Raw genomic sequence first — 26,946 nt, 5'->3', positions numbered from 1 at the left:
ACTATTATCCATCTTCTTAAAAGCTCTAAAAGTTTTTCCTGAAACAAGAGTGGGCAGGGAAAATGCATACAGATGAATGCCAGCAGAGCTCTCCCAAAATCAGAGCAATATTTAAAATTTGGAAGACTACAGAAGTCTTTGTTTCTTTTTACTTGGTGGATAGACAACATACTCAGGGCAAACTGCTACCCTCTGTCTCTATGTCTGCAAGTCCCTGTGGCACAGGGAAAAGAACAAATTATCTGTCAAAAAAGTCATTTCCCTTTAAGGAAAAGCTAAAAGACTCCCCCCTCCCCCCCATAACTAAGAAAAATGAAGTCCTTTATGTGATTTTTTTATGTTCTTTGTGGCAAGAAATTATTTTTAAAAGTTTAAAATAAACACAAATAATATTTATTATATTAGAAAATCCAGATAATCAAAATAAGAAAATAGTTATTGGACATTATATTGCCAATGGATAACACACTTAAACTTTTTGCTATTTATTGATTTCCCTGAATATTCTTAAATTTTTTTTTTTGTTTTTTAATGCTTATTTATTTCTGAGAGAGAGACAGTACATGTGTGTGCATGCATACAAGCGGAGAAGGTTGGGGGCTGGGAGGATGGGCAGAGGATCCAAAGCGGACTCCACACTGACAGCAGAGAACCCAACACAGGGCTCAAACTCATGAACCGCGAGATTATGACCTGAGCAGTCATCAGATGCTAAACCGACTGAGCCACCCAGGTGCCACCCCCCACAACTGAATATTCTTGATCAGGTACTTAATATACTTTGGTAAGGTTTTCAGATTATGAGAGGTTCAATGGTTATGTGAGTTTATTGAACAATATTTACAATAAAGGAACCCATTTCTGAAGCAATGTGGGAGAAAGTCAAGGTCTGCTAATTTTAGGATATCAGTATAATATCTTTATAATTTTTTACATTAGACTATGGTCTAGCCTATAGTTTGATAAGTACTGTCCAACTTTGTCTGATTCACAAGATCCTGGTTATAAGTGCTTGGGTATACAGCTTAGAATTCATGAAATATACAAGTAGGAAAATGTAGTTAAATTAGATGCCTTGTCTGTACCACCACCAGATGAGAACATTTTCATTTATATCCCAGTCAAAACGTTTTCTAAAACTGACTGCCTAGTATCGTCAGAGAGAAATCATTTTAGAGAATATTCCATTTACGATGTGTGTGTGTCTAAGTTTTATATTATGAGACATTATCTTCTTACTACACATACTAAAGCACTTTGTAAAAAGAAAAAGAAAGAATAAAGGGTTTTCTCTTCCTTTAGAACACAAGGGTTAGAGTAACTTACTTGTTGAGTGTGGTTAGAGCATTCACCTGTTTGTTCTGTCGGGGTGAGAAAGTAGACCGAGCTTCCACATCAACCTGGTGCCTATGACAATAAGAAGGTGCATCTCACAGAGCACATGGTGGATATAAGCCAGATTCCGGTTCTTGGATGGTCAAGAATTTTCTAATTATAGTGGCTCTGAGCACTTCTAAAAATGTTTTATCTGCCAAAAAATGCTTATAAGTTGTATATTATCAACTAATACTGAGATACATTTACCTAAAATACATATGTGTGTGTGCATACATACATAAAATTTTTGTAAAGATTTTTAAAAATGCTACATCTTAACCTGGTGTTGTCAGTAGGCATTAATTCTGCCTCCCAGGCAATATTTGGCAATGCCAAGAGACATTTCTGCTTGTCCTGGCTGGGGATGACCCAGTTAGTGGTATTTGGTGGGTACAGAGTCCAGTGATGCTGCTAAATAACCCACAATGCACAGGACAGCCCTCCACAACCAAGAACTATGTGGTCCACAAGGTCACTATTGTCAAGTTTATGAAACCTTTAACTGGACATAATTTGATACCTTATATGTACTGTCTACTTGTTCTTGCTTGCACATTTGCTTAATGCCAAGTAGAAAGCTTATTCTCATTCACTTCTCAGAAGATGATGTTCTGCTGTTTTCTGGTAGGTTACCTATTTTTGGATTTAGTGCAGCTCCTTGATTTCACACTGAAAAGTCTCTGGGAGGACTTTGTGTTGTTTCATTTTGTTTTATGTTCATTTTGTTTCATTTTAGGATAGCTGCTCTATCCTTAAAAAGTAGCAAAATGACTTCTGATTCTTCACTCATCTCTCATTACACATCTCAATGTTTATGCTGAAACCAAATCAAAGGTAAGGGCATAGAGAAGGACCAACATAACATACTGTCCAAAAACCAAGGAAAATAAAATTTTGCTTATCCTGAGTGGGGTTATAAAAAGCTTACATTTACTAAAATCTCATCAATAGAAGATAAATGCAGGGTTATCTTTGTGGTAACATAAAAAAACACAGGTGGGAGTCTTAACTTCATTAAATTCTAGACAGGCATTTTTTTTAACAAATTATTTCAATGATTTAACTAAATGTACTTATGTTCTGAAAGGCTGAATATCACAATGGATAAAACCAATAATGGGGGGGGGGCAATGGAAACATTTTTAAGACGAAACATAAGTGAATTCTATATAGCTCGAATGGGACCGTTTAATTAGCCCTGAAATTGAAACAAACCAAATAAAAGATGTAGTCTAATCATGCTATGAGACATTCATAATGCATTTGCATTTTCCCTTGTACTCTGAGACTCAAGGCATCCAACATCACTATTCAAAGGCAAACAGAATTACTTAATGCTTCTTGCTAATGATCAATGTGACAAAATAATTCAGATAAGATATGGCATAGGTTTTCAGTGTTTATCCTAAATTCATCTAGATCCCTTGCACACAACTGACTGGAAAATGTATACTTGATCCTACTCACAAAAAATCTCACAGAATTAGAATACTGGCCAGCATTACGGGGCACCAGGGTGGCTTAGTTGGTTAAGCATCTGACTTGGGCTCAGGTTATGATATCACAGTTTGTGAGTTCGAGCCCCACATTGGGCTCTGTGCTGACAGCATGGAGTCTGGAGCCCACTTTGAGTTCTGGGTCTCTCCTTCTCTCTATGCCCCTCCCCTGCCCCTGCTCACACCCTGTCTCTCTCTCTCAAAAAGAAGTAAACATTAAAAAAAAAAAAAAAAGAATACTGGCCAGCATTTAATGGAATGGCTTTGCTACTCACGGCAGATAGCATCACACGTGGAGAACCTTGTTTATTTTTTTAACCTTATAATAACTGCAAAGATTCATGAAAATGCAATTGTCAATCTCAAATTTAACAACCATAACATTTATGTAGGAACCCATGTCCTGCCTGTCCTTGTTTCGTTTTTCCCCTGGTCTTTTCTCCTTCATCTCTATTTTTCCTGCTCCACGTTATGGACCAGAACATAAGCACTGATTCAGTTAACCCCTTATCAAGCAGAGAAAAGGCCAGAGGTCAAATCAACAAGTCATCAGAAACGACAGTTAATTTTTCACGAGCGGCCATTGACTCGGGCATTGGTCTAAGATAAATGCTCTCCCCTAATTCTTTAAAAGGTAAAAAGAGGGCGCCTGGGTGGCGCAGTCGGTTAAGCGTCCGACTTCAGCCAGGTCACGATCTCGCGGTCCGTGAGTTCGAGCCCCGCGTCGGGCTCTGGGCTGATGGCTCAGAGCCTGGAGCCTGTTTCCCATTCTGTGTCTCCCTCTCTCTCTGGCCCTCCCCCGTTCATGCTCTGTCTCTCTCTCTGTCCCAAAAATAAATAAACATTGAAATAAAAAATTAAAATAAATAAATAAATAAATAAAAGGTAAAAAGAGTAAGAACTTTACAGATGTTCTGGCTAAATATCTCAATAACAATTTAACAATTAGTTTATAACAGCAACCTGAAGTGCCTGGTGAAAGTACAGATTTGTGGGCCCTCGCCCAGACGTCCTGATTCACCAGGTCTGGGGTGGTAGCCCAGGAGTCTGGATTTTAACAGGAAGTCCATGTATTATCCTTGAGAAACACACACAAGGGTTTGTACCACAGGCTTTGTGCAATGCAACTTATATTTCATTCTCAGTTCTAATAGTGGCTCTGTAGCACTGCAGAAGTGGCTAGAGAAGCTGCCAACCTGGATAAAGCTTTAGTTTACCATCTGTAAAATGGGAGCAGGGATATCAATCTCTTTTGTGTGTTAATATTAAAGCACTCATTTTAAAGGCCTGACACACAACTGGTACATGATAAATGGTCTATTGGTAGGAGTGGTATCCATCATTATCAACATCATCACCATCACCATTCTGTCCCCATTAATCCCTGGATACTCATTTTAGGGAAACACAGCAGTTCTAGAGGAAAAAATGGGAAACCTTCAGATTTTTTTTTTTTTAATTTTAGAAAACGTAATCAAAATCAAATGTACTACAGTAAAGACATGTGTGCTAAGTTACCATTTGGTGTCTTTGCTTTTGGCAAGAATATTTCAGCTCTGTGGGGTAATGTTCTCATATGCTGCTCAGAAGTAGAACTTGGCTTCTTGACACATTCTTCTTAAGGATAAGCCAATTAATATTATTTAATAAATGTGACTTGATTTGTGGATAATATCACAAAATATGGAAACGATGGTGTGCATGTCATTGACTTCCTTGTTGAATAATTTATGTAAATTTTGAAATATTTTTATAAAGACTCAGGCTGCCTTATAAATATATAGGTAGTACAATGTAGTCTGTTGGACAGTTTGGGCTCATTAAAAATATGAAAACTTTAAACATGAAGGAAAGGAGCTTTGCTTCGATCTTTGGCATTACAGGAAGACACCCTCAAACTCATCAACTAAGAGGAATAATGATGACAACATCGTGTTTCCATTTTTCTATGCTCTTCTATGGTAAGTGTCAAGTGTGACACTCCCTTCTCAGAAAAACACAATACAGTGGTTTGACCCTAACAAAACTCATGGGCAAATACACTGAAATGTTCATCCTTACGTGGCATAAACCCCTTGCCTGCACTGACTGCACACACTGGCACACTGACATCGAATGGCACTTTTCACTCACACAAAGGTAGGAGGACGTCTTCAATTAATAAGAGAGCTGGATTTCACCAGATAGCACCAAGTGTAAACATTACATTTATTGCCAATAGAAAGATGCACATAATGGAATCTTACCAATACTAATCGGCTTATATTATCAGGTCCATGAACGATAATGTTCATTATAAACCAATATTAGAATAAAATTCCAAGCACACCAATAAACCTGCTGCTAGAGTTATTTAATGTGCTTTTACGCAAAGAGCATGTGGTTCTAATCTAGATTCTGTTGATGCAGCAGATTGTTACAACTCCAATAGTTGCATGTTATGCTACCCAATAGATGATAAGTTGGGCAGGTCAGTTCATCAGGCTTTATCTCCAATTAGCACTAAAAATGCACACAGCAAACTATAGCAGAGAAAAGACTCGACCTTGCTAAATTAGACACGCTGGAGAGCGGGCAAATGAAGCCCTATTTTCAAAGGGAGGATCCCTAATACTCTGTAATCAAAATGTACCCTCTTTGGAAGAGGAACACCTACCATCAAAACATAAGGTACCAAGTTAACCCACAGTACCATACTTAGAGAAAGAGTTTCATTCTCTATGAAAGATTCTCTCTCTGTCTCCACTCCCTATCCTCCCAAAATAACAAAACAGGCAAGGTTACCTTTCTCACAGTGGCTTCCTGTGAATCCAGAAGGACAGACGCATTTGTTAGGAGACACACATGTTCCACCGTACCTGCAGCCCTCTTGGCAGAAAGCTGTCACAAAAAAAAATAATAATAAATAATAATAGTAAGAGATTTCTCTTAGATAAGATGGCAATAAGGAAACTCATGGTGAACAGCATGAACACAGAAACAATTCTTTCTTCGTTGCAGAAAGAATACTTATGTGTTCACATATTTAGAAGTTTCTGTATACAAAAAGAAATAAACATAATACCTATTTCACTGGTTTATATGAAATCAATTGAAATAATGGATATTAAGTATTTAGCACAGGGCTGGCATGTGCTAAGGGGTAGTTAGTATGAGCAACTATTACTATTGCTATTATTCTGATTATTGATAAATTTTAAATCAAATAGGAAACTAGAAAGGATAGGGTAGGGTCAAAGGCAAAGGCATTTTATTTTATTTTTTTAAACATTTATTTATTATTGAAAGACAGTGAGAGATAGAGCATGAGCATGGAAGGGGCAGAGAGAGGAGGAGACACAGAATCTGAAGTAAGCTCCAGGCTCCGAGCTGTCAGCACAGAACCCGACGCGGGGCTCGAACCCACAAACCGCGAGACCGTGACCTGAGCTGAAGTCGGATGCTCAACTGACTGAGCCACCCAGGTGCCCCAAACGCAAAGGCATTTTAAATACGATTTTGAAACTACTCTTTGTAACTATTTTTAAAACATCTTTTATTATAATAAAAACATTTGTATATTACTTTAAAAGATTTGGAATAGTCTATATAATTTTTGATGACATAAATTTAACTAAGTGCTTACTGTTGGATATTTAAGATGTTTCCAACAATTCGATAGTAAAACATTACCTTGTCCTTATAGCTAAAATGCTCAATACACCTCAAATTATTCCTTTAGGAGAAATGCTTCAATGTGCAAATGCTGTTTCAAAGGATGTATTCTTTGTTAAGTCTTTTGATAAACCAAACCCAACTCAGTGCTGCCCTGTTAACCTTCAGAGACCAGGTTGGTTTCCCATATTACCCACTATCTGTATAGCTCCATGAACCCCTCCTTAGCAGTACCACCTATAATTGTTCACTTATGTATAATTAGTTACCACCTTCTATTTCATCCACTGGCCTGTAAGACCCATCAGGACAAGTAACTGGATTGTTCTTGCTCCCCACTGTACTGTAGTTTTAGAACCTGAGCACATGGTAGTTGCTGAATGAACTGACCTATATTCTGCAGATTATTCTGACAAGAAAATTCTTTTTCTAACAATTCCTCAACACTTCCACGCTGGATAATTTATGATCAAACCCTTCAGCATAACCCATAATATAGTGTACCAAAACCGCAAAATTTGTCATTAATGAAGATGATTGCAACTTGTTACCACTGAGTTTCTTTCATTCACAAGAGACCTAGGTGAGCAAATGCTTTTAATTGCTGCTAGAAATATGCCACACTGGAAAAATGTCATCGTTATATTTTGCCATCATCACCCAAATAATATGGGTTTAACTTTTAAAAAGCTACATAAAAACCTCTGGAGAGTTGAACACTAGTTCAAATACATAGAACTTCTCACAATATTACCATTTTCCACATCATTTAACATCCCCTGGATAATTTAACATTCTGTAGCTTAGTAATTAATCGTGAGCTCCTTTGCATCTGTCAGAGGACAGACAGCGTGTACCTTGCTATTCAAATACGATTTCCCATTTTCTAGCATCTTAGTACCCTAAGACTATGCAAAACACATTTGGACCACATCAGCCTTGGTATGTTCATCACAAACCAATATGTATATAAACATATGCATACAAACGTATACAAAATCTCTTGCAAAATCACACATTTGGCCTCTGGTGACTGACATTTCAAGTAGGATATTTAACATATAGCTCTGCACCAGAGCTAGTAACAAAAAATAAAGTGTTGTTGCAGGCTGAAATGGCAGATGGAAAGCTGGTAAGGAGCAGTTTCAAGTGACCCCAAAAGACGACAGGAATTAGGAAGCAAGAAGCTCAGCTTGGGTTTCTTTAGTGAAACAAACAGCATTTGGGCCAGAGCTGTATGCGCATGTGCACACACACTTAAACAGATTCCTAATAATATGCGTGCGTGCTCCTGACTTACTCAACTCTTACGAAGAAATGATCGAGGTTTTGTGGCAAGCATAATGTTTGTAATGTTCTAAGAATGCAGATGTCATAATAAATAGGGTGCTGTGAGGACGAAATGAATTAGTGTTTGTAAGGGCCTTTAAACAGTGTGTGGCACATAGTGTTAAATAACTATTTTGTTAAATAAAATTGATTGATGGCAATATTGTCATGACGGTGAAGCACGGAGTGGGAACAAATTGCCTAATACCCAGACAATATAAGCCCATTCGACAAGGAGTAGGGCTTCCCCAAGATGGGTTAAAGGCATCCCTTGTTGTTTATGCTTGATTTAGTTTCTAATAATGGTAGTAGTGACCTTTATCATGGAAATGACAGATAGGTGTTACTGTTTCTTTCACAAAAAAGGTAAAAGCAGGGCTCAAAAACAAAGTACCCTGTCTAAGGCCACTCAGGTAGCAAAGCAGGAGAGCAAAGATTCAAGCAGACTTCTTTGGCTATAGGCCTTGCCTTTTCTTTATATGTTACAGTGCAGGTTAATCTGCAATCTGGTATTCACATGGGCAGCTTTGTTCTTTTTTGGATAGTTCCATAAGGGCTAAGTAAATGGTCTATAAATTGAAAGAAAAAATAATTATGTCCAAATTGCACGTATGGCACCAAAGAAGGGGGGTAGGGAGCTGTTCATGCTCATCTTATCTAATCTCCATTTGTGTCTGAGCCTAGTCACAATTTACGAAATCTAGGCACACAGTACTTTTTGATGGACTTTATCTGGAACAGAAATTCATTACCTACTCAAACCTCAGAGAGTATGACAAAGTAATTAAAAAAAAAAAAACAAAACGGAAAAGCAAATAAAGAAGGAACATGTCATCCAAAACTTGAACTACCCGAAATCAAGATCAATGCAAAGTATTTCTTTGAATACTTTACAAGACATCAAAAGACACTGGCATCCTAAACTAAAGGTTGTGGATAGATTATTTATATCTGGTTCTTCTTGATCAACTATCAGCCCAACATTTCAAAAACAAAGATTCTGATGCTCAGAGGACCTATAATTTTGCACAGCATTACTTAGTGGATGGTATAACCAAAACAAAAAGCCAAGTCAGCACTACATTTCTTTCCAGTTTCTGGGAAGACAGGATAGGAGAACCACATGACTCAAACCCTTGTTCTGCATTTAATAGCTATGTCACCTACAGCAAATTATTTCACTTCTCTGGACCTCAGAGAACAAAACAAATAATGACAAAAACACCTACACTGTGCAGGTTACATTGAACTGCCAATGCAAACCACCCAGCACAGGGCACTACAGGTATAGTGTGCTCAGGACTTGGAGGTGACTGTTGTTATTTATCACTAGGATTCTGTTTTCCCAAAGAACACTACTATCATGCACCGGTTTTTGTTCTAGATGTGCCAAGGATTACACAGAAAAGATCCCTATGCCATGGAGCTTATTCTTTAATGAAGGCTCATGGTCATTCCTTCCTTGACTTGATGAGTTTAGTTCTATCACATGGTTTACAGTGAAACTTGGAATCATAGCTACTTTGCAAACTCAGGAAAACTCAGGCATCGTGGGTATGTTGCTCTTTTGTCAACCACTAATTCGAAGCATGACTTGAATAGATTACAAATATGCAATGAAATTAAAAACCTGATTCTGCCATTACAATGCCATTTGTTATTAATGTCATACCCTGGGGGAGATGTTGCCCTGGACCAACTCTGAAATGGTATTATTCTGTTTTTGAAGGGACTCTCTTCATTGTGCAAGAAAACCAGAAAACTCAAAATTGAGGGAGCATTAATCCACAGAAAGACTACTTGTTTTATATTCAAAAAGTCTCAGCATGTGAAACAAAACTTGGACATGTAGGGAACAAAATGAGAATATAGGTTTGCAGATGCCCAGTATCATCATCATGTGTTCAATGTGACAACGCTGGTTTTACACTAACAAAAAAGTAATAACCATTCAAGGTCCAAACACTTTGCAGGATCCTCAGAAAGTTTTCTGGTCATATATTTAGTTTCCAGGGATACTCAGTATGCTGACAAAATATAAGGAAACATACAAGTTTCATTCAGCACCATCTGATAAAAGGAAACTCTTTTCATTCCTCCTGGTTTCCTTGAGGAAGCATTTTCCTCGAGCTCATTTCTGACCTGTGCAGGCAGAGGAATTAAATTCTGTTGGTAAATTTGGGGAGAATATGTATCAGGGTGATGATTCTCAGGTGGGAGAAGCAGGAAACAAGGCTGGAAGCACCATTAGAAGTATGTAATTTTTACATTTCTAGCTTTGTTTTGGACAGTTACTAGATGTGAATTACAGCCTTTAAAAATAACCATCAAGATACCTCAATAAATAATAGCTGACTACCATGGACCAATGATTACATGGTATTATGAGCCAACGATTATAATTAAGTTGATTATGTGCACCTAAAACCCCAAATGGGGAGGAAATATTTAAAACCTATTCATGCTTACCAAAATTCCATGGCCACCCCCACTTCTTTCTTGGGAATGAGCTGCCTTCATTCAGATGGAATCAATTTTCCTTACCTCCCAGATGATGCCTTCCTCCCTGGAACCTGGTTGGTAAGTCAGCCTTCTTCTGTGTTCATTCTTAGCAAACTAATTTGTCTTACCGACTTAAACTCATCTTCTTCAACCCAGCTGTCAGTAACAAAGGTGATATCACCTCTATGTTTGCTTTTTGGTTTATTCCTCATTTCTTTCAGAACATGGTACATATCAAAGACCCTCTCAAACATGTCTGGTTGTCACAGATGGCAGGTAGGGTCAGTGCGGTAATGACATTTGGTGGGTAGAGGACAGGGATGTTGCTAAACGTCTTGTAATGCATAGGTTGGCCCTGCATAACAAAGAATTATCTGGCCCAAAATGTCAACAGTGTTGAGACTGAGAAACTCTGCTCCAACTGTACACAATGTAAGTCTATTAGGTGTCTCCAGGAGCAAAATTCTGTTACTTTAACCCTTTTTTTTCCATTTCTACCTCCTTAATCTTTTCCCCCCTGCAAAAAAACAGTTAAAATGCAGAAAAAACCTAAGAATAAAATCATCCAGATGGCTAGTCTGATACATAAAACCAAACATCCAGATGTCTACAACTCTCCATTTTCATATTATTCTGGTCTTAAGCATACAGTATACTGCACAAGTTGATATTTAACTATTGCCTCCAGGTCACCATCACCCCTATTACTTACTATGTGTGTTTGTATCCACAACTGTAATAGCCCTTTGCACTCTCCTTTTCAACACTAATAATACTAACAATAGTAATGGTGAATTCCATTTATGGAAGACCTATTAAGGCCTTAAAGACTATATTCCATTTCATCCTAACAGCAGCAGCACTGTGGATTAGCCATGTTATCCTCATTGTCAGATGAGAAAGCTGGCTTAGAGAAGTGGAAGGTCACACTGCTAAGTGGTAATCTGGGTTTTGAGTCCAGCATCAATCACCTCTTTCTAAGTCATTACCATTTTGAGCTTGCCCACCTACTGTGTGCAGAAAACATGCTGGGTGCTGAGAAGTCTATAGCTAGGTGAGAGATGGCAGAGACATCTAAAACACATATAAAACCAAGAATAAAATGCAATAAATGCTATGATAGCAATATGAATAAAATGTCGACAGAAAATAGAAGACAATGTGATAAATTGTGCATGATGGACTTAGGGCAAAGCTTTTCAACAGAGCTGGCATTTGAGTTGGGTCTGGAGGAATGAATGGGATTTTTGCCAAGAAGAGAAGCACAGGAAAAGGGACACTTCAGGTCAAGGTTTGTCCTGCGGAAAGGTATTGAATAGAAGATGAAAATGAGTCAGTGTTTATAACTCACATCAAGGTTAGAGATGGAGCATTAGAAGAAAATGCAGTTAGTCATGCAGGCAAACAGGAGCATGTTAGCACCTGCAAACCATCCTCTCCATCTTCCCATTTCCCATCCACTTCCTGGATTTGTTAGTGACCTCAAGGCACAGTAGTGTACTGCCTGGATATCTGCATACAGACTCTTTTGTTCTGTCCATCATTCTAGTTATTTGGTTTAACATAATGCTTTGCTAATCTTTTTTACTACTCTAAATAGTAGGCTGTAAGTTTTATTCAGAAACCTTCACATACACACAACCAGTAATATAAAATTGACTCTCAGTATGTGTAATGCATTCCGATGTTTTCTATTGTATTGACTTCCATTGCATTGCTTTGCACTGTACTCTATTCTCTATCATTTTTAAAACAAGCTATCATTCAATGACTTACTTCTCCAGCCCGCTAAACCTGCACTTTAAACTAGGCACTTATTTCACACATCCTTGGTAATCACTGTATTCTTCTAGTCCACAGCATTCTGTGACAGTATGTGGGGCCACAGAGTCACTTTTAGATTAATCTTCAGATTTTGGTCTTAGCTCTAGAAAGAGTGATACAAGTAAATGTTGCTATTCTCTAGGGATATAGTTGCAACAGAGGCCATGTGGCCTGAAAAGTCAAAATATTTACTATATGAGCCTTTATTGAAAATCTCTTTCAGAGGAAAAAGTAGTTGGGAATGACCAAGGTTGAAAGGAGAGATAGTGCATCCTTTTGCATTTTGTTTTGGAGGGGAGAGGCGGGGTGAGGCTGTATATATGCTTCTCTGACTGGACTGTGAGATTCTTAAGGATGAAGGTCATGTTGTTTGCAATTCTGCCTTCCTCTCTATCATCTTGAATTCTGGTGATATTAAACCTGTGTATTTTGGTAGAGTACATCAATTATGTAAAGAAAACAAAGTTTGAGAAGTCAGTTTTGTGTCATGAACTGTATCATGAAATTTGAGATCAACATTTGACCAAGTCAGATCAATTCAGTTTTAAAAATGGATCATTTACTATGTGTTCAGACACTAGATACTCTAGTAAGACATGATCCCTATCCTCCAGAATCTGAAAGTCTATTATAACGATTCTCCCTGAGGCAATCCTCCCCTCCCCAGGGGATACCTGGCAATGTCTGGAGGCATTTTCCGGGGTCACAAATGGGGGAGTGCAGTGGTGGGTGTACTGGTGGGCAGAGACCAGGAATGCTGCTGCTGAACATCCTGCATGCACAGGACAGCCCCAAAGCAAAGAATTATCCAGCTCAACATGTCAACGGTGTCAAAGGTTAGCAAAGGTAGACAGTCCTTTTTATTTAGTCATTCAACAGATACTTACCGAATACCCTCTGTGCCAAAGATTATTCTGAGAACCAAGAATTACAAAGAATAGATAAAAAATACTTCAACTTATGGGTCTATATTCTAGTGGGAGAATATATACAATAACAAAATAAGTGTGTAAGTGACACAGTAAGGTAGATGATGACAAGCGATATAGTGAAAACCACAAGAGAGCAAGAGAGTGGGGTAGGGGGAGGTGACAGCGGGGGAGGTTTACAGTTAAACAGGGCAATTGTGGAAGGTGTAGCTGAGCAGGTGACAGCTGAGTAAAGACACAAGCGGAGAAGGAGTGAGCCATCAAGCAGAAAAGTGTTCCAAGCAGAGGTTACAGCAAGTGCAGAAGCCCTGAGGGATAGAGTGTACAGATCACGTCGTGCTTTATATATCCTAGCAATACAGCCTGCGCAAACGTCTTTCTAGAAGATCAAAAAGAGGTCCACACAACAGCAGATGCCTAAGCTGAATCAGAAAAACAGTAAGGAACAAGGCAGGTTGGGGCCAAGGAGGGTCAAGTCAGGGGTGGGGAGCAAGAGCACATGCAGAAGGACAGACGCATGGAGCACCACTGGTGGAACCAGAGGAGCACAGAGCTTGCTGGGAGATGGGCCATAAGGAAGGAGATACAGTGACTGTGACACAGTGACTGTAGCTGGTATTCTTTTTTTTTTAATGTTTATTTATGTTCCAGAGAGAGAGTGTGTGTGAGCATGGGAGGGGCAGAGAGAGGGAGACACAGAATCTTAAGCAGGCTCCAGGCTCCAATCTGTCAGCGCAGAGCCTGACGTGGGGCTCAAACCCACAAACCATGAAATCATGACCTGAGCCGAAGTCAGACGCTTAACCCACTGAGCCACCCAGGCAACTCCCCCACCTTTTTTTTTTTTTTAAATATTTGTGTGAGAGAGAGAGAGAGAGAGAGAGCACAAGTGGAGGAGGGACAGAGAGTGGGGGACAGAGGATCTGAAACAGGCTCTTCACTGACAGCACAGAGCCCGACACAGGGCTTGAACTCATGAGCCGTGAGATTATGACCTGAGCTGAAGTCCGACACTCAACTGACTGAGTCACCCAGGTGCCCCTGTAGCTGGTATTCTACTAACCCAGGCTTTGGGCTATTTCACTGAAGAGCCACTTCTACTTTGCCTTCCTCCTCAGGTACTCACTGCTCTTACGAACGATTCAGAACTGCCAATATTGTCTTATTTTCCTGCAATTCCAATTTCATTCAGAATAAAACTGGTGGCTTTTTCCTAGGAAAGCACAGACAAAATGCTGAATATGAATAAGTTTCTTGAGTTTAAAGTCTCTGAAATGTAGAAATGGAAGAATCACATAAAAGGAAGAGCAATGCAGCAAAAAAATCTCTAAAAACTTGGGAATGAGGAATATTCGGCCCTGATTTTTTGCACGTAGGGGTCAATCATTCACACATTAAACAACATGGGTGTCTGTGGAATTCTTGCATAGAGCCTACGGCTTGGTGCGTGGTTATGACTCTGGAAACAGGTCTAGGTTCCGGTCCCGGTTCCAACCCTTATTAGCTGATTGATTCTCACCCCTCAGCTTGGGTGAGATATAACTGACATTAAAAAAAAAAAAAAAAAAAACATTGTGTACATTTAAGGTGTAAAATATGTTGATTTATTACATGTTTATATTACAAAAGGATTGCCACCATGACCTTATTTTGAAAATTGCTTAATCTCCTTAAGCACCAAATTCCTTATCTGTATAGTTAGGTCAATAAGAGAACCTATGGCACGCTGATATTACTGGGATTAAATAAATAGTACATATAAAGTATTTTTCACCGTGCCCATGAACATAAGTGCACAATAATGGTCAGTTCCTCTTAAATCTGTCAGTCTCTTAATACAGGTTAGAGACTATAGGACTAACCTATAGGTTAGGACTAACCTATATTAATATAGGTTAATATAGTCTCTTAGGTTAATATAGTGCAGCAATTTCTTCCCAAATGTGAAAACTTGTGATCTGTCTTCCCTAACTGGCATATAAACTGACGCCAGAGTTCAGGAGAGTTTGTTGAAGACTAGAATCAATAGGAAGGAAAATAATAAGGGATTAAGACAAAAACCTAAGAAGAGGAACAGAGTAAGAGTTGGTGTTCAAATCTCAAAAAGCAAAATTCAGGAAGCTAGTTAAGGATGTCCCACAATGTAAAAAACTAAGACAACAGCCAAGTTTTATCTTTGCAACAAAAACTCTGAAAGCAATTCAAAATGTGGTGTTCAGCATTTACAGGAGTGCTAAAAATGGGAACCTGAAAGTGCTATCTGTGAAAAGCAGTTGAGGAGAATGCCCAGGGTGAGGAGGTCAGAAGGTTTCCTGCTGCAGGCCATATTGGAGTCAAGACCTATATTATACTGTGACCTCTGGAGGTCACGGTCTGGAAACTTTTAAGAAACAAATTCCAGTAACCTCTCCCCGGGAAAAGCATTCTGTGATTTTATATAACCACATGGAATGAGATGTTAAACCTTGAGTGAGATATGAATCCAGGCTGTAGTGATAGTAGCTGGGTCATCTGGGTGGAGCTGAGCTCTTGAGAGGGTTTTTCCATTTCCTACCTCCACCTTGAAATTGGAGCGATTTCTCAGACTCATAAAGCATTCTGTGCTTTGGTTTAAAAAGCGCTCCACAAGAATCTCAAAAGGCAATCTGCAATGGAACCATTCTGTAATGAATGAGGACATGAAGAGGACAGGAACTAGATGACATGCCCAAGCAAAAGTTAATTACAAGGCAGAGACTGAGAATTCCAGAATTTCTCCCCAATGGGAGAAAGCTTGTTTGCGTTTTTAAAGGAGTGGAGAGGGAAAGAGAGAGGGTAGAAATAAGGGAGGAGGGAAAGATGAAAGGAGAAAAAGAAGGAAGAACTGCAGCGTTTGCAGTTCTCCCCACTCCTGCCCTTTCAAATACCTAACACAGATGGACACCTGGACGGTCAGATGACTGGCTCTGGGACATGGGCAGCCTGGCTACAAATCTCAGGTCTTTTTCTAGCTGTGTAACCTAGAACTTACCGAGACACATTTGTAAACCTTATCTTCCTCATGGAAAAATGGGAAATTAAAACAGCACTTTCTTTATATGGTTGTCATGAGAAAAAAAAAATTTACTGCAGGTTAAGCGCTTACAGTCAGGTGCTCAAAAGATAATAATTATTGATATTATTATCATTAGTTACATACACAGAGAGGAAATCTATCTAGGGGAAAAAAGACACTGACTTGGGGAACTAAAGGTAAATGAAATGAAACCCTACCTCACAGGGTTATCACACTGTTGTTTGTATTTTGTTGAAGAGGTATAATTTTTCAATTCCATGCTTCAAGGTCCCAAGGAAGGAATACAGAATTAGAATTATTAATTACCATGTTGTAGAATGCAAAGAATTCCAAAGAGCTCTGCTTGCTGGAGGATTGAAAAACATATATTTGACCTTTCTTTGGCTGTCTTCAAAGTCAAAGCCCAGGGTCCTCTTAAGTGAGCTTGTCTGATTAATGGCTGGCTTCATGCTGCACATACCCGCCGGGCCTCGAGCCTTCACCACTGCCTGGTTATCTGTCTTTCTAGATGTTTAGTGATAGCTCACCTACAACACTAGCTGCCCTCATTCCTGAGCTAATATTATTTTTGAAATATCTAGGCTCAAGTCCCTCAAAATGTATTTCTAATTTATAGAGCACAGTGGAGGTAAAACGGCACAGTCCCTAGAATCAGAGATACCTGGATTCAGTCACTAGCTGTGTGACCTTCAGCAAGTTACAAGCCTTCTCTGAGCCTCAGTTTGCCCACTTGTGAGATGAAGACATGACTACCTCTTCTTCAAGTTGGGGTGAAGGTTAAATGACAGGATAAATACAACAGCAAGTGGCACAGAGCCTGTACATTGCCTTCCTCTGCAGAAGGCTTCCTTGCCACTTTTCACCAGCAGCCTTATCCCACCAGATGCAGTTCCCCAAACATGCTGAGCTTGCTTGCATATTCATCTGGTGAGCCCACACGATACCGAACATGCCGGGATGAGGCAAGCCACCACTGCTGTTTCCTGAGGGTGCTATATAGGACTGTCTTTCTTATATAAAGACACCAATCACTGGATTTAGAGCCCGTGCTAAATCCAGGATGGTACCACCTTAAGGTAAGATTTGCAAATCTTAACTAGATTTGCGAAGACCCCATTTCTAAAGGTCACATTCACAGGTATTAGGGGTTAGGACCTAGAATATCTTTCAGGGGGCCACTATTCGACCTACTCCAGGTATCCTCCTTTCTTCCTCCAGAGGACCTTTAGCACATTTCATCATAGCACTTATCGTACTGTCCTCTAACCATCTTCTCACTAATCTGTTTGACCTAATAGATTTGAACTTCTCAAGCAAACAGACCATGTCCTTCATCTCTCTGTCTCCAGTTCCAAGTGTAGCTCCTGGCACATAATACACACTCAATCGCTCCTTACTGAATAAATAAATTACAAATCACAGAGTAGACTTCTAAAACCAGCAAAGGATTTAGTGGAGTATCACCAGGAAGTTTAACCTTCCCATTATCATTGGTGAAGACAATCAAGTGTTTGCATCTAATGTTGGGCTTTTACAAATGTGTTGGCTTCTATTTTCAACAGAATGCAACACAGGGTCAATGAAATTATATACCTATGCATTGAGCAATGGAGAAGAATTCTTAACCATAAGAACAGAGGCATTTGTTCAATATTAGTTGTTTCCAAACTTAAAATCTACATCAAGAGTTAAATCATTTCCTTCTTTTGTTAGCCATTCATGGTGGTGTCGTTTTCCACTTGCCATTTTTCAAGAGTGCAATCAGGACCCTTCAACCTGCAGAATGATACCTTATGCAATAGTCATACCCAAGAAATTACTGGAGTGAGAAAATATTTTCAAAGCAGTAAGCAAGACAAAAAAGGTAGCCAGATAAAGTGAATGAGATAACCATTCAAAAGTGTGTTTTTATTGTGTCTCAAATTAGGAAAAAAGGAATTGATGATCGGTAGATATAAAAGCTGAGAACTTGAGAAGTAGGAGACAGGAAAGAAAGAGAAGGAAGACAAGAGATTGGCTATAGCAACAGAAGCCATGCCAAAGAGAAGAAGAAGGTGTAGAGGGCTGATGATGTTTCTCAACATGGAGATGAGAAGAGCACAGACAGAGGAGACAGAGGGGATCCAGTCTCTCAGAATAGGAGTCCCCTGAGCTCATAGGAGCAACCTTCTGGGCATGACTCCAGAGATGTCCCACTATCTATCAGACTTATGGAATCTGACGGCTAGATAGAGGCAGCAAGTAAAAGGATGGTCTCATTTATTTCAAGAGTCACAGAGAAAATGCTAATGATTACCATCTAGCGGATTGTGAAACATTTAATGAAAGGCCAAACTAATTCATGTTCATTTTATTGGTTTCATAGGACAGTGCTGTGATCAGTAATACCAGATACAGCCATACTGAGGACACAGTGATGGCCACTACAGTAGAGTATCAAGCTTAACTGTGATACAATAATTTACTTAGGCCTACCCTGTAGCATTACAAAGCAGCAAACACAAAAAGGTACCTCTATCAAAGACAATGTAACACAGACATTCCCAAACTCAAACGATCAAAAACATTTGGTTCACTGATAAATGAAAGGGGGGAGATTTTTCCCAAGAAAACATAATAGACTAAGTTCTGTGTCCACCCCCCACCTGCAAAAGAGTCTCAAAGACAAAGCACTATAGATAAAAACAACAATAATCAGAACACCATGAAGTTTCAAAACCATTTTCTAGGGTTTCAGCAACCTCTTTCCTGAATGTAGTGCATTCCCTGAACAGTTTTTCATGCTGATAAAACTAAGGTTGATGTTGCCAATACTTGCCAAACAGAGTCAGGCAGGTGCTGGCGAATTACATTTCCCTGCAACTATACAGAAAATGGACAGGTTGACTTTTCTCAGATGCGTTAATGCTGTCAGCCTCCATAAAATACCATCACTGATGAGCGGTAAATTTCATCAATTACAGTCATCTACGGCATCACACACATACCTTCTGCTTTCAAAGCAAAAACAATTGGTTTCTTCCTGCTGTGTTCTTTTAACACTCATCTAAGGGTTGTGGGTCTAACAGAGAATCACCCTCCATCATTCCACACACACACACAGTCACCATGTCCTTGTGTCCTCTCCTCCCCATTTCATTGCTACTTGTTTAGACATGTATCATTTCCAAGTACCCCATTCCTCTTCTTAAAAACTTATGAAGACTCATTTTCATCCAAAGAAGTCTTCCTTGGAATGCTACACAAAGCCATCATAATCTGACTCCACTCTGACTTTCCTCAAGTTTTTTTTCAATATTTCTCAATATGTTTTACCTAATTCTACCATAAACAAAATTCTCTCCTAGAACACTACATAGTATTTCACATGATTCTCCACCCTGTAATGCCCTTGCCTCACTTATCAATTCATCCTTCAAGACCTAGTTCAAATGGCATACCTTATATCGGGATTTCCCAGGCCCAGATATTTCTTCTATTTTGCTGTAATCACAGCCCTTAGAAAAAGCACTGCACATTTACTATATCCAGAAAGTGCATTAATCATTTAACACCGTTTATATCTTTTAACCCCACTCCAAAGTGCTATAAGGTAGGTGTATTATTTTGACTTTATAAATAAGGAAATAGAGGCTTAAAGAGGCCAAATACCTTTCAAATTTACATAGCTCTCATGTGATGAAGCACCTTTTACACTGTTTTCAAATGATTGGTTTACATGTAATTTATTACTATCCAAGCTTACAAAGGAGCCAGAGCCCTGAAATCCTCATTTCTGTATTTCTCCCAGGGCCCAGCATGGGGACTGCTACACATTAGATAAATGGACACCATGTGTTTAATAACTGGAAGGATGACAAGAACAAAGAACATTCTTTGCTCTAATCTGTACTACCTTGTTTTTGTATTTTGTCTTGTGTCCAAAGTCTTGATCATACTTAAGAAACAGATCAAAGAAAATAACTTCATCATGTTTCTGCCACCTAATGTTACCTTAATGATTCCTTCTGAGGAAAGGGGTCTTACTCTACACAGAAAGACATTTCCCTGAAGACATTTCTACCCAACCGACACAGCAATACTTCACTCTGCCTCTGAACTCCAGCCATATTGAGTCATTTTTGATACTCCATGTTCAACCAGCCCCTGTTGTCTCTACCTGTTCAGGTTAGAAGCCTTATCCTCCACTCTCTTTCCAGCTCTTAAGAGCTTAACCCTCTTTTGAACCAATTACCTCAAGCACAACCTAGATACTCCTTCTAGGCACATATTATTCCATAGGCTCTATGTGCCACCACTGCCAATGTAAAACACTTGGTGAGTAGTTTATACTCGGACTTCAGAATTCTGCCTGGTAAAACCTACCCTGAGCTCAGCTCAAAACTTCTAAGAGAGATTAAATGGCTAGAGATTTCTTGCTAGCAATAATGACTTAGTGCTTAATGATATGTGTGTCTATCATTCTGCTAAAAGGTACAATTGAATATCTCTGGGGAAATCACACTTCTAGGTAAATATCTTCTTATGATTCTACTCCTTAAAGAAGCCAAGTTCTTTCCCACTTTAGGGTCTTTTTGTGTGTTGTTCCCTTTGCCTAGAATATTCTTTTTCAAGCTGTTCAGATGGCTCACAGCCTCATTTCATTCTGACCTCTACTCAAATGCTACTGCTTCAGAAATCCCTTCCAAAAATGGGACCTAAATGAGACCACTGCCACTCGATGCCTTCACCCTACTTTATGTTTCTTCACAGCATTTGTCTCCCCAACATGTCACAGTGTTTGTGGCAGTGGTGGAGCAGCATGGTTGCAATTTACAAACACTTAATCTTGGCCAAAGGGTATTCTATGTACTTTGCATGAATTGGGTATGTAATCTCCACAACTAGCTAACAGTTGGTTATTTCTATTATATACCATGTTGGAGACAAGAACACAAACATATAGAAGTAATTTACCTCCAATCGTCCAGATAGTACACAGCTTGTGAGTAGGATATAGAAGGATAAATAGGAGTTTTTTAGGTGAATAAGATGGAGCAAGACATTTTGGTACATGTCGTGAATATATACATATTTTTGTTTTTGTCTGTTCATTATCCATTCTCCATTTATAGTAGCACCATGTACTGTTTTATTTCAGAAATCCCTCTAATCTCTACTCTTAGTTCTTGTGGTTTGGGTTGAGTTCATTGCATGTTCTATCCCTAAGAATGGACATATATAACTAAGCCAATTCAAAGAGAACATGTTCTTTATGCTATTGTGGGGTTGGGGTGGTAGGAAGTGCCATCATTTCAATGGAACTGCTGAGCTAATATAAGTGTAAAACTGCCAAAGGTTATTTTTCCTTCCACTTGAGAGCTGCCTGAGAAAGAAATCTAACATAGAAAACTTCAGACTGTAGGAATGGGGTGAGTGTGAGGGTGAGTGTGAGGGTGAGGGGGAGTGAGGGAGGGAGGGAGGGAGGAGGGAGAGAGTGAGAGACTGAGAGTGAGAGAGAGAGAGAGAGAGAGAGAGAGAGATTTTTCTCATATTAATGTGGAAACCTTGAGTCCAGCAATGCCTTTTCTATCCCTTCACTGTTAGTTTAATGAACCAATAAATTCCCAGCAATGCTTTAGCCAGTTTGAGTTGGGTTAGTATCACCTCTAACTGATATATTTCTTACTAATACAGCAAAAACAGGCTTCCACGTACTGGGAACTTCAACTAAGTTAGTATTGGTGGACCCTAAAGTGCTATGAAAAAAGGGAAAGGAGATGAGGCTGGAGGCAAAAGCGGTCTGTAAGCTTAAGTGGATAAAAACTGATACGATATTAAGGTGCCTGCCACTGCTATTGCTCGTAGTACAGAACTTACAGTTAAGGTTTCACGTGCTGTGAACAGTGCAGAGAACATCAACAGCCACAGTGAAGAAACTGCTCTGAAACACGAGGAATTCTCTGGAAGAAGACATTTTTTAGGAAGAGTATTTAGAGCAGTCAGCAAACCCACATTGCCCCAGAAGTCATGTAGCATTGATACTGCATGCTAGAGTAGACAAGAAACAGCTCAGGAGTGTGAAATATGATGGCTTTGAACACAACCAGGACTGTGGTCAGAAGGCATGTGTTCACAACCCCAGTATTTTTTCCTGATCATATAGCAACTGGGTGGCCTTCACTTTGCACTCTGGAAATGGAGGGAATGACCCCCTACCCTATCAATGTCACAGGGTTTCAGAGAAGTCCAAAGAAGATATGGATTTTCAAATGCCTTGGAAATTGTAAAGCTCCCTACAAATTGCATTACTGTTAAAGTAGTCAGGTGATCAGAGACAGAGTATAAGTTTTGACATTCATTTTCTGTGTGTTCCCGATCAAGTCATTAAACCCTTGGGGTTTCATCTCACTTCTTTTTAAGATACCGAAACTCAATGGTATTAACATGTTCTTTCCAACTAGAACATTATTTTCGTAATTCTCCAAGTCTGCACTTCCCCTTTGTGGAAAGACATCAATCGCCTAAATTTATAAAGTGGCAAATTGGGATTTTCCAGAAAGCAAAAGCCAAGCTATTTCTGAAGTCAGAGTCCAATCCCAGGTACGTACCATAGCCCAGCAGCATCTACAGCTTTAACACTGATAACAGAAGCATAATTCCCAGTGTTAATTCAAAGCAACAAATGAGGTAAATTCGCACGACTAGTGGGTTGAATAAAGCAGTTAGTTCACTATGCATTCGAGAAATATTTCCATATAAATTCTTACAATTAAACTTCTGGCACTTAAAAGATTAAATTACAAAGAAAATTCACTTACAGTTGACACATCATTTCCTGGAGAAGCAGAATAGCCGAGGTGTTCATAATACAACAACTATCATTACATAGCATGTTCACAGCCAAAAACTGCTTTGAAATTCACTGAAACAATGTGATAAGGAAGTCAGGCATTATCCCCATTGCTAAGGTAGGAAAACTGATGCTCTGGATATAACCTGAGTTACACTCAAAACACATAGTAGGTGGAACTGCTAGAAATTTCTACTTTGGGTCTTTTGATTTCCGAGTCTCTATGGCTATATTCCTTCATGGCAGCCACTGTACCAGGGTTGCTATTAGATGCCATGACTTTTCATTTTATGTTATGCAAACAGAAGAGACTGTTGAGTTTTTGAAGGGGTGGGATAAAAAAAAAAAAAAAAAAAAAACACTTGTTATGAGAGGTCTAGACCAACTGAGTGCCATTCAGCAGAGTTCAGATGAGTGTGCTGTCTGGGTTTACACACCCAAATACACATCACACAATGCTATTGCTTCTGTACCAAATTTCAGGCCCAATGCCCACATGTGTGACTGATGGAACTCAATTAATACTTCTCTCTGCCGCCTGATTTCTTAGTGACACCACGTTATCCCAGCATGTTACAGCTGCCCTGAAATCTCTTCACTGGCTCCTGCTACAATTGGGTATTGATTGAAAAATTCTATTACTGTACTTAGTTACACAGCTTTCAATAAACAGGTCACAGACGGCACTGTGGCTGGTTTCAAGGAGAGCTGAAAGACCTGAGGGCAATGAGATACCTAAGAAAATTAGCAAGAAGCCTTAAATGCTCAGGCGGAAGGCACAGATCTCCTTATCGGCATGTGACCTGGTAATTTAGTAAGTACCGACTCGCTTCTGGTCCTCAGATGAGGCACACCTGCTGGATACAAAATTAAAAATATTTAGCCTAATGGTACTTCAAACCAAAACAAGAACTAAGGGCTTGGCAGGTGATGGTTTGGAGAGGCTAACACTCCCAGTTCAATTAATATTGAGCAAGCCCTTTATCCTAGGCATCAAGCTAGATGGAGATATTAAGAAACAGAAAAAATGATTCCCATTATCAAGAGTTGGCAAACTACAACCCACAGGCCAAATCTAGCCTGCTATCTATTTTTGTGAATAAAGTTTTTTTTGGAATACTGTCAAGGTCATTTGCACATTGTCTTTGACTGTTTTGCTGCGATGACAGAGTTGAGTAGTTGTGGCAGAGACCACATGCCCCACCGAAGTTAAAATACTTATGACCTGGCTTTTTACAGGGAAAAACAAACAAACAAAGCCAAAAAAAAAAAAAAAAACCAAAAAGCAAAACTTTGCTGACCTGTGGGCTAGACTGCTGTGGGAGCAACAGGTACCAATGGATAGTTTGAATATAACATTCTACATTTCTGACAGAACACAGGGTGATAAGAAACCTTTAAGGAAGGGTACTTAGGCTTTCCATAGGGTGCCAGGCGGAGCCTAACAGCTTGAGCTATTTCTGAAAGAATGAATGGGTTTGGCTAAGTGAAGAAAGATAAAGGGTGGGAAGCTATAAGCAGGAGCACCTGTGCAAGGAAGATTGCAAAGTAATAGAACGAGATCATGCTGGTGCATGAAATGCCATCTACATAGGAGCTGCTGAACTACGTGAGTCTCAAAAGGAAGGTAGGAACCTAGTCACAAAGAGTCTTATATGTTATACTGAAAGTCTGGGGTTTATCTAATCCTAGGCTATCAAAGGGATTAAATAAGGGGATAGTCAAATTAGTATTTTGGATAGATCTCTTTTGGAGTAAAAAGGCGGTAACATGGATGGATCTAGGGAGTTCATATGTGGAATTTAAGAAACCAAACAAATGAACAAAGATCAAAGGAGACAATCCAAGAAAGAGACTCTTAATAATAGAGAGCAAATTGGTGGCTACCAGAGAGGAGGTGGGGGTGGGGATGGGTGAAATAGGTGATGGGATTAAAGAGTACACTTACCACAGTGAGCACTAAGTAATGTACTGCATTATTGAATCATTATATTGTACACTCATAGACACTAATAAAACTAATAGAACTAATAGAACACTGTATGTTAACTATACTGAAATTAAGAAAATAATAAAGTAAAATTACACTAAAGGAGTATGAATTGAAAGAGACAATTACAAGCTGTTAGACACTGGAGATAATTCAGTGGTCCAAATGACAGATATTACAGGTCTAGGCTCTGCTTGCAGTAAAATTTCCATTCAGTAATATCAAAAGAAAGAGACTAGTGAAGAGGAAGGTGGTATTTTCCTTAAAAAAGTGATGCTAGAGGCGTCTGGGTGGCTCAGTCGGTTAAGCGGCTGACTTCGGCTCAGGTCATGATCTCGCAGTCCGTGGGTTCATACCCCGCGTCAGGCTCTGTGCTGACAGCTCAGAGCCTGGAGCCTGTTTCGGATTCTGTGTCTCCCTCTTTCTCTGACCCTCCCCTGTTCATGCTCTCTCTCTCTCTGTCTCAAAAATAAATAAATGTTAAAAAAAAAAAATGATGCTAACCAAAAACATAGCCAGCATCTCTGACTGGCTTTTATGCATCTAATCTAAGCAGGGGCATAGAAAATCACTGGCAGGAGTCTTAGGCCGATGCTCAATGTAATAAAGGAAAGAGGAGGAACATAACTGAAAATGTGCTCTGTGTCAGACATAGTGCCAGCTTCTTCACATAGGTCTTACTTGACTCTGCAGAAATAAATAAATAAAGCAAGCAAGCAAGTATACCCATTTTAAAATGAAGGAAAGGGTCTCCTTTGGGATTGTATCAATACACTCCCTGGTAGGGACCCTAGAACATGACAGGCACTTGACAACATTTGGTGTCTTCCTTATTGGAATGCCCCGACACATCATCCTTACCGAGTCCAACAGCTTTCTCATTCCACAGATGATTTTATATACCTCCTTTTACCTAAGCTTTTTGCAGGTATTCAAGATTCAGTGGAGACAGGATGGAACTAGCCTTGGCATCACAGACATTATGATGCATGGTACTGGGTTGCGGGAGTTTGGTCGGGAAGCAAAAATCAGAGATTCTGAGTCAATTCTAGATTTTTATCATTTATATACACAAACAAGCTCACACGGCCCCCTAACTACAGAGCTATGTGGAAACAATGAACAAAGAAAATGAGACCTCAATTGGTTTCTTCTCAAAAAGAAAAGGTATTATTAAGTTTACAAGTTTCTTTATTTGAAGCTCTAAACTCCACGTAAGGTTGGTTACTGTCTCCTCCACACCTGCGCAAATGATACTGTCACGTGTTAAAGGAATCAAACAAGGAAGCCATTAGACTGAGGTGACATCCCTGTACCTACAGATTATGCAAGCATGTGAAAACCTGAGCCAGAGTCAATTCCTGTCAGCACCTCAAGGTTAAGAAGTGAAAACTTAAGAACAACCGATCACAACCAGCCAAGTAGGCTTTCCCAAATAAGGCAAGCACTTAAGCTATCACCAATCAAATGATTTCCTTGTTTTGCTTCCCTGTGTGGTCTATAGAAGCCTTTCCCTTAGTTCCTTGTCAGGAGAGTGCTGCTCCATTTGAATTGATGTGTGCTCAAATAAACTCTCATAAATTTTCAGGTGCCTCAGTTTATCTCTTAACACGAGGGAGGGGGTTCCAAGAGCTACTTGGTTCAGCATTTAACATAGCGTGATGTACAAATAAGCACTTAATAAATGCCTTTTCATGGGGATAATGGCTTGGTCTGGGGAATAGTTTGAACGACTGGCCATGTGTACTTAGCTGGAGAAATTATCTTTCCTCACCCTCCAGTATCAATTCACTCCCAATTAATACCATTCATCACATATACTCCAGACTCCCACAGTCATAAACTCTGATTACTTTGTCTGAATTACCAACATGGGGCCTTGTTCACAAATGCCTGAGCTTCCATTTGGAATAAGACTCCTCTTTGCCTGCCACAAATCCATTGGTGAGAATTCAAAA

The 26,946-nt window shown here is 39.4% G+C and overlaps 1 protein-coding gene across 1 annotated transcript in view; it reads right to left on the bottom strand.

Moving 5' to 3' along the window:
* Positions 1–26,946, bottom strand: part of NELL1 (neural EGFL like 1) — a 900,960-nt gene that overhangs the window by 236,395 nt on the left and 637,619 nt on the right. The window contains exon 15 of the mRNA XM_030333128.2: positions 5,658–5,753. Within this exon, the coding sequence (XP_030188988.1) occupies positions 5,658–5,753 (96 nt within the window). The remainder of the gene's footprint in view (positions 1–5,657; positions 5,754–26,946) is intronic.

This window comes from Lynx canadensis, chromosome D1 (assembly GCF_007474595.2).
Source record: "Lynx canadensis isolate LIC74 chromosome D1, mLynCan4.pri.v2, whole genome shotgun sequence".
Taxonomy (NCBI): domain Eukaryota; kingdom Metazoa; phylum Chordata; class Mammalia; order Carnivora; family Felidae; genus Lynx; species Lynx canadensis.
This window is presented reverse-complemented; position numbering and strand designations above follow the sequence as displayed.